The sequence below is a fragment of the Nannospalax galili genome, unplaced genomic scaffold (assembly GCF_000622305.1).
Source record: "Nannospalax galili isolate Female #2095 unplaced genomic scaffold, S.galili_v1.0 scaffold513, whole genome shotgun sequence".
NCBI classification, from domain to species: Eukaryota; Metazoa; Chordata; class Mammalia; order Rodentia; family Spalacidae; genus Nannospalax; species Nannospalax galili.
In genome coordinates this window covers 3,158,445-3,167,045 of record NW_008334861.1, presented here as the reverse complement: position 1 = coordinate 3,167,045, position 8,601 = coordinate 3,158,445, and the positions used below count along the sequence as shown (strand labels likewise).

Below are 8,601 nucleotides of genomic sequence, written 5' to 3'. Positions count from 1 at the left end.
AGAGAGAGAGAGAGAGAGAGAGAAAGAAAGAGAGAGAGCTACCTAAGCAAGCAGCCTCCCACCTGCTGGGCCTGGCAGCGAATGAGGCTGGAGTCCCCAGCTGTCTCTAGGGAGGCAGGCAGCTTCTGCAGTTCTCCAGGCAGCTCTAACCAGCAGTAGTATGAGGTAGGCAGGCCCTGAGGTAGGGGTCGCCAAGTCAGTCTTGTGGATATTGTCATTCTCCCATCATCCCCAGCCCCTGCCCTCCTGACTACTCACTTGGAAATAGTGAAGGTTCTGAACGCGCAGGGCCAACTGACTCTCCCAGCCCACAGGCACCAAGTGAGGACCTACCAGGCCCTCAACCTGGGGACAAGCCTCTGGGCCACGAACTTGGATGTCCACCTGGGGAAAGGACAGCCTTAGCCCTTCAGAACTGCATGGGCCCGCTCCTCAGTGGGTCTGGCTCTGTCCTCAATGTTGAGGTGGCCTTGGGGCTGATCAGGGGAAGCCTGCGCATCTGCCGCACTTACCTCCTGGGTGCTGTAGACAGTTTTCTCACCCTCTGGGCAGTGCTCTCCATATACACAGTGGCTGCTTTGGGGACACCAGTGGCATCGCCAGCGGCTGCCCACACAAGTGCGGCACCTACAGAGGCAGGGGTGTTCTCAGACTCAGTACTATCTGGAGTTGCCACTCCTACCAGCAGAAGCCAGACCCAGGAACTCACGGGGCAGCCACCTCCAAGGTCTGGACAGCGCTGCAGTCATAGAAGGAGAAGGTGGTGGCAGCCACGACCACATCCTCAAACATCAGGGCCAGGGGCAAGGTGATGTGATCTGGGAGGGAACAGTGGTGGAAGAGCAAGTTACGTAGCTCCTGCCCACTCCAATTCCAGTTTGGGATCCCTACCCAGGGGTCCCTTCACCTGCGCCTGGAGGGTTAGATGGAACCTGGTCTTGAGGAGGGGTGACACAGGCCACATGGGCCCCTTCCACCTGAGCCAGACTGTCGTAGTCCCCAAAGGCACAATGGAAGTATTCATCTATGGCCAGGGTGGGCAGCCGGGGTACAAAAAGAGTGATCTGGGAGATGAGAGAGGGAGATAAGGAGGTAGAGCCAGAGTAGAGTGGTGACAAGGTCATGCTAAGGATGTGGGTAGAGGTGGCTAGGGCAGAAACAGACAGGAGGTCACCAGGGGTCATACTTCCACAGGCAATGGCCAAAATGCCTGGAGGACCTACAGTGTGCCTCACCTGGCCCTGTTCCTGACGGGGGTGCTGGGCTGGTTGCAGGCTCTGGATGTGGAGACAGCAGCTATCTTCTTCATAGCTCCACAGCCACTGGTTTGGCTGGGCTGCCTGTTTACACTCACCCTTCCGTGTACACCTGCCAGGTAGAGGCCCATTGTGTTTATGTGAGTCTCGGCTTCCTGGTGTGGGATTAGGAGGATGGCCTTGCTGGAGTGTAGTGAAGAGGAGAGGAACATAGCGCTTCGTGGCCAGAGTACAGGCTTTGGTCTTGACTATGAGTAAGAGGGAGACACTGGGCTGTCCTCCCCGCCCCCCCCCCCCCGTGTGTGTGTGTGAGAGACAGAGACAGAGGCACAGAGACAGAGAGTTTTAACAAGGTCTCATGTATCCCAAGCTAGCCTCCAATTTGCTATGGCCTTGAATTTCTAGTCTTCCTGCCTCTACCTCCCACATGCTGGGATTACAGATGTGGACCACTACATCCAGTTTTCACAGTGCTAGGAATTGAACCCAGGGCTTTGTGCATGCTAGGCAAGCACTCTACTAACTGAACTACATTCCTAGCCCACACTTCAGGTTTCCCTAAATGAGTCCTGGGCTGCTTCGTGGACCCCAGGCTGGAGGGATGCTCAAGTAAGTCAAGGGATGCCAGCAGCTGGCAAGGGCCTTGGGAGAGATGACAGAGGCCTTACCTGAGGTGGGACTGCTGGAAATGAGAAGTGAACAGTGGCTCGATGGGCTGTGATAGGATTGGGGAACTCAGCAACAGTGAGCTGGGTTAGCCACTTGGCATACCTACAGCTGCTTTGGGGGACAGCCTCCCAATCCTTAGTACTTGTTTGTCCAAGCCAGAGTTTGGGCCATGCTCACCTGCCCTGCAGGACACACCAGCCACACAATGGGTCCCTGGCCTGGAGGCAGCCAGAACAGTTGTGGAACTGAGGACAGGCTGCCACGGGGACTCGGTCCACCTGAGTGGGCAGTGAAGGAGAGAGATAAGGTGGTTATAGAGACTCAAGCCACTTGGACCTGCTGCCTCCAACCCTGGGGAAAGGTCTTACCTGCTGGGCAGTCAGGACATAGAGATAGTCCCCATTGCTGTCTACCAACAGATCTGGGCTGATGGCTGAGCCTGGAGGTCCTACTTGCTGGGAGTGGTATACCTGGCCTTGAGAGCTGTTTAGGAAGACCTAGGCAGGGGTGCAAAGATAGGGCTAGGCCACCCTCCCAAGCCAAGATCAACCCTCCTGGTGACCAAATGCTGGCCACTGAAGGCACAGGCTATCCTGACTCCTTTACAGGAACATAAAGATTGTCAGGAAGAATCTTGTTCCCTCAGAGCCAGATACCCTTTCTGCTAAGCCTCCAAAGGAGGAAAATATCATTTCCTCCCATTCACAACCCTTATGGTTAGGTCACTCTCTAGGAAACCATAAGGTTGGGCCAACGGAGGCACTCTGGCTAAGGCTCTTAGATGCCAGGGCCATTCGGCCACATGAGAGAAAAGGCAGTTACAGAGACGAGAGAATTCTGGATCCAGGCTGACTGGGCATCAACCCCTCTGGGCCTACCAGTACATCTTCCCCATCCACCTTCACCACCACTCCCATCTGCCTCACAAGGCTCCTGGGTAATCTCCCATCTGGGAGCCAGAACAGAAGGTGGTCCCTCCCAACAGATGTCCAGCTACGGTGAGGCCTTCTGACCCATCAGTGGAATGTGGCTGAGAAGTAGAGGGTCCTGGGACTTGCCTGAGCCACTGGCAGCAGGGGGACCTGGACAGGCAGCAAGGCCAGGCCCAGCCTGACAGTGTAGAGGCCACTGGAGGGTACTTCCATTGGTCAGGTTCTCACCTTGTGTAGCTGGCCCTGGGTGTCCCCCAGGAAAACTATTGTGTGCCCATCTGTCTGGAGGGCAGCCACTGCACTGATGGACTGCCCCAGTTGCAGCAGAGGCTGGGCCTCCAGGGGTTGACGGCCTGCGATGGGGCTGGGGGTATGCTCATCACCACAAGGATATGACTCAGGGGAGTCCTGGATGGACAAGACAGAGAATCAGTTTGCAGAGGATGCAGGTAAGCCCTCCCCTGGGCCCAAAGAATGCCCACAGCCAGTGAGAAGGGAATTGGGAGGACCCTGGGTACAGAGCAATCTGTCCAGAAGGGTCTGTAAGGCTGGGTTCCTGGGCCTCACAACATTACAACTTGCCCCACATATGAAAAGAGAAGGAAAGAAACAGGCTGAGTGTGGGTAGGAGCTTGGACACAGAGCCACCCATCCCCTATTGATATCCTCAGCCAAAAGGTCAACTAGCGGTTATCCCTGGAGAGCACCCTAGTCTCATGCCCACAGGGAAGCTATAGAAAGTGAACACAGGAGTCCTGGTCAGAATTTGGGATCCAGGCTCTCCCTACTCACAGGGGGCAGGGTGACACAGCGGGACGTGACACCATACTCCACGGTGGCTTCCTCCATGCCACTGGGACCTCGACCACCAGCTGTATAACAAAGTCGCCTGGCTTGCTCCATACTCTTGTCCAATTTGGCTAGGGGAAAGGCACACAGGGTGGCCTGTGCCCCACTTGCGCCTGTGGCAAATGCACCTAGCAAGGTGTCCAGAGCAAGGAAGGCAGCTTGGATGAGGCCCTGGCCGTGGCAGGCAAGGGGCACTTCCACATAGGAGTAAAGGTTGGTGTCTCCCAGGCAGACACGGGCTACATAGGAGCGGTATTCAGCCTGGGCCCGGGCCCCACGGCGGCGGAAGACAAAGTAGGCAAAGTGGGCATCTGAAAAGGCTCCCACGTAGCTGTTGTTATAGTCTGAGAAGTCGCCTACCACAAGTCGCCCCAGACCCTCGCTGGAGAAAGGTTGTGGCCCGGCCATCTGGCGTACCGTTAGGGGTGGCACTCCTGCTGACAGCTTGCCTGCCAGGCCTCTGGCCACCAGCAGGAGGTCCCGGCCTGGCAAGGGCACCACTAGGCCCACTGTGGCCACTCCTGGGGTATTGGCAGCTACAAACTGCCCATCACCGGGATCTTCAGCCTGGTACAGCACTTGAGCCACATCCCCAAGGCGCCGCTTCTCACACACACCCTGCCTCACCTGCCCACAAGCCACCAGCTCCTGGGCCCTGCTGCTCACCAACAAGAGCTGGTTGACATTATCAGTGAGTTGGGCCTGTGGGCACTCGGCTGGGTCACGGAAAGGCACACAGTCAGGACTGTCGAACACAGGGCCAGTGACAGCCATAGCCTCCATCTGCAGCTCAGGACTGAGCTGGAAGAGGTGGTTCACTGCGCCCACGTAGAGTGTGCCTTGGCCTGGCACTGCTACCAGGTGGTTGAAGCTGGTGTTGGGTGCAGAGAAGCGATGGGCTCTGGCCAGGGGCAACAGCAGTGGCCGCAGCAGCAGGAACAGAAGCAGGTGGAGGTTGAAGGAAGGCCAAGGAGCCATCATAGGAGCCTGGAGGAAGCCAGTCAGCATGAGGCCTGATGGGAGGATGCTGCAGGCACCCCACCCTCCAACAGGCAGAAAGAGACAAGAGAGATAGAATGGGAACTAAACTGGGGCAGAGATGGGACCAGAGGAAGACAGGAGAGGTTCATGGTTAGGCAGAGAGGGAAGGAGCAAGCAGGAGACAGAGGGGGCTCAGAGACAGCTCCCAAGGAGAGGACAGAAAGAGAGTCCCCAAAAGAAAGTGTCCGAGAGCTGGAGAAAGAGATAGAATGGGGATGAGGTGCACACAAGGAGGGAATTCTTTCATCTTCTGCTTTAAATTCATGTAGACTACGATGGAGGCAGATACTGAGAAGCCACATGGGCATGACACAAGGACTCTGAGTGGCAGAGGGGCAGGAGAGGGGAGAGACATGGGAGAAGGGAGCCACATCCACAGGAAAACCTAGTATTGGTCACCCAGACAAAGAGAAGCAACACAGGGACAAAAGGAACCAGGTGACCATGTTGCAGGGTACCTACCACAAAAGGGACAGGGAAAGAAAATTCACCCTGGGCAGCCAGGGCCAGCTGCACAGAGGGACCCTCACCAGATGGGAGAAACAGCCAAGGAGAGTCTTGGCTTCTGGCTGGGATGCAGCCAGACACAGCCACACGAACCCCAATGACAGCAATGACCAGGTGGCTAGAGCCAGGTCACAGAGGCCTTAGACCACCACTGAGTGCCCATTGTAGGGGTTGCTGGAGAGGTATAAGCCAGCCCAGAGGATACTGAGAGACTCTGTGGGCACCAGAAGGCAGCTCACGATGCAGGGGTGGTGGACTGCTCACTCTCTGCCCCATGGACCCCAGCGGTCAGGGTCTATGGGGGCTTGACCTCCAGAGGGTCCTCAGTGTAGAAGCCCTGATAAAGTCACAAGTGAAGGGCCAGAAAAAGCTTGACTGAAGGAGCAGAGAGTGGGGAAGCTGGACAGAGGTAGCCTCAGATATGCATGGAAGGGACCTTGAGTCTGAGACCCTGAGGGCTCTCCAACCAGAGTGGTCAGCATCAGTCACTGTCAAGCAGGGTGCCTCGGTGACTTTCAGACAGATGTGACCCTGGGTAAAGCTCTAGAAAGGGGCAGGAGCTGGTGACAGGGTCTAAACTGAGCTGGGGGGTCTGCACAGCTGGACATGTGGGCACATGCCATCCAGGAGCCACCCACTGCCACTCAAAAAAAGGTTCCAGGGCCCCTTATCTTGGGAGTACAGACATAAAGGAGACAATTTTCTCTACAGCACAAATGTCTCTGTGGGTATGTGTGATGGGGGAGATGGGACTTCCACTCAAGGAAACAGAAGACATGGAAGTTCCTTACCAAGGCTGCCCTGTTCCCTGGCCTAGGCTAACTTGCCCCACCTTTACCCTATCTCTCTCAGGGACATCTTTGGGGACACAGGGCCCAGGCACTTACCGCCACTATGGTGTGCAGCAGTGGGGTCTCCTCACTTCAGCTGCCCCAGGGCAGTGGCGACGGGCACAAGATGGCTGTGGGGGGCATTGTCCTGAGTGGGAGGGAGACAGTTGAGGCTTGGCCCCATTCATGCTGGCCATGGGGGAGGAAGGAGACGGAGGAGGGGGCAAGGGCCTGGCGACCGGGCTCCACCACAGCTGGCAGCTTTGTCAATAGTGGCCCGGCCAAGGCAGCCCTGCCTCCACCCCAACAATGTCCCTTCTGTCCAGAGGCCCAGGGCAGGGACCCACTATCTGGTGCTCTTACCCCCACCCGGGCTGCTTTGGCCAGGGGGCTCTCTGCCACTCCCCGCCTCCAGGGAGACACCCCCTGGCATGTAGGGACAAAGGGACAGGGTTTCCTCCAGCCAATCCTCCCCATGTGGCCCACAACTCCTGTGCCAGTGCAGGATGCCCCTCCCTGAGTTCCCCCTGGTCCCTGTGAAGGGCACATCGTGGCCCTCAGAGCCCCCACCAGAGGGCTAAAGCTATGAGCCTCTACAAAGCCAGGCTCGGCCTCTGTAGCCTTGGTCCTGGCTGAAGTGCCAGTCCTAGCCTTCAATGCATGCCTTTGTCCAAGCAGAGGCAGAGGAGGCGCTGACAAAGGCAGTCCGTGCAGAAGACCTTCTCCCCCGCCTCCTAGCCTTTGAGAAGACTGTCCCCACCCAGTCCTGCCCCTAGGACTGGCAAAGTCGTGCCAGGTACGGTGTGGTAGTGGGAAAAGCCAGTGGAGGATGACACATGGGAGGGATTGAGGGAAAGAGAGACTATGAGGGGCTCAGCCAGAACTGAGTCCCAGGCTTTGGACATGCAACCGGAAGGTCCTCCCAGGATGGGCCTGGATCCCTATAAGCATAGAAGGGAAGGGAGCAGCAGTGGCAGCTGGCTCCCCCCCTGCTCTTGTAGGCCACCTTGGGGCCACTAACCTCAAGGCCCACTGTGCAGGCGCAGGTGCACTCTGCCTGAGGTCCCTGCCCCTTCTATGCTGTGTGGTAGCAGCAAGGTCCAGAGAGGGGTGGCAGGTGGCTGCTGCCATCTGGCTGAGCTGGTTAGGTGGCTGTGGGGGTGGGGAGCAAAGCAAGCTCCTCATTCTGCACCCAGTTCTGGGCTGGTGCCAGCTCTCCCATTTTAGGTCAGAAGCTCTGGTTCTCTGTCTCCTAGTCCAGTGCCAAACTCCCTGGGGAATACTTTGCCCCCAGCCCTCACAGATGTGTCACTGTGGAGGCTAGATTGGTATCTGATGGCTTTTGCTTGACTCCAACTAGTCAGTTCTACAGAGTGTGGCTTCTCCCTGACCTCAGAGCCCTAAGGCAGTATCCTTCAGTCAGTGGTCTCTGCACATGGTGCCCAAGCCAGCCCCAGATCCTTCCTACCTGGGTGGGCCACCAGTGGTCTGAGGAGCAGCTGCAGTGGCAGGAACGGGTTCTGGTGAAGCTCCAGTCTCCCGCCCCACAATGCAATCGTGCCCAGCCCAACACATCCCAGCGGGCCCAGCCCAGCAGCCCAGCCCCTCCTGGCCCGCCCCTTTGCCCAACAGCACAGGGCAGGCCTCTGCTCCCCTTTGCTGGCCTCGGCAGGGGCAGTGGAAGGCTGGCTACAGTTAGCTGACTGGAGCTACCTAGGACAGGCGGTGCCTTGCCCCAGGTGGACATTCCCTCCCCTCCCACAAAGTGGCCACTAAAAGCAAAAAGTTAATATCTGTGGTTAGTTAGTAACATATTTTATCCTCCCAATGATTCTGGGAGAAGCTTTAGTCATTTCCTCCAGGTAACAAGTGGGGAAACCCAGGCAAAAAAAGTTTCACTGTTAGTAAGTGGCAAGACAAAGAGCTACCCACAGGGTCCCCACCTGTATCCATTTGGTCATGTGGCCTTGAACCATGAACCTTGGCAGGCAAAGAGCAGGGGGGAGATGGATGACCTGCCTCTTTGTTGTTGAAACCAACAGTATTTGTCCCTGACTGAAGTGTAAGGCTGATGGAGGATGGGCTGCAAGGATGCAAAGGTCAGCAAATCAAAGTTGTGGCTGCTGAGGTCCAGAACTTGAGCTTGCCTTTCCAAGTATTGTCAAATAACCTTGCATTTGGGCAAAAGCAAGCTGGTGGCCCTGGGGTGGAGACCATGAGGAGGCCTGGACCAGAGGTGCTGTGAACATGGAGAGAGGTGAGTGTGCTGCAGACATGCTTGGTGGGATAGACGTAGGGTCTTGAAGACCTGGTACTGAATGGGGCAGAGAGGGCAAAGGCAGGACAATGTAGGACCCTACCTCAGGGACCCTTCTGGGGTGACCTTTGTCTTCAGGCTGGTGGAAGAGAGGGTGGGAAGGGGGAAAAAGATGGAGGAGCTCACAGGCAGGAAGAAATGGCTAACTGAAGACTTCGGAATGTGGGATGACAGCTGGGCTTGGGGTAGCTTGAGTGCTA

General features: G+C 56.9%; 1 protein-coding gene across 3 annotated transcripts in view; it reads right to left on the bottom strand.

Annotated features, from left to right (window-relative positions):
- The window catches only part of Plxnb3 (plexin B3), a 16,305-nt gene extending 8,677 nt beyond the window's left edge, over positions 1-7,628 (bottom strand). For 2 of the 3 annotated variants that reach the window (XM_008829542.2, XM_029561833.1), the window contains exons 1-12: positions 7,553-7,628; positions 6,142-6,232; positions 3,650-4,693; positions 3,086-3,265; positions 2,294-2,422; positions 2,103-2,203; positions 1,236-1,368; positions 908-1,064; positions 710-818; positions 513-627; positions 259-384; positions 63-176 (exon numbers count right to left, since the gene is read on the bottom strand). In XM_008829542.2, the coding sequence (XP_008827764.1) occupies positions 63-176; positions 259-384; positions 513-627; positions 710-818; positions 908-1,064; positions 1,236-1,368; positions 2,103-2,203; positions 2,294-2,422; positions 3,086-3,265; positions 3,650-4,687 (2,202 nt within the window). In that variant the 5' untranslated portion in view covers positions 4,688-4,693; positions 6,142-6,232; positions 7,553-7,628. Of the gene's footprint in view, positions 1-62; positions 177-258; positions 385-512; positions 628-709; positions 819-907; positions 1,065-1,235; positions 1,369-2,102; positions 2,204-2,293; positions 2,423-3,085; positions 3,266-3,649; positions 4,715-6,141; positions 6,233-7,552 lie in introns of those variants that run through there. The other variant, XM_008829541.2, reaches the window with a different exon arrangement.
- Between the last annotated feature and the right edge of the window lie 973 nt (positions 7,629-8,601).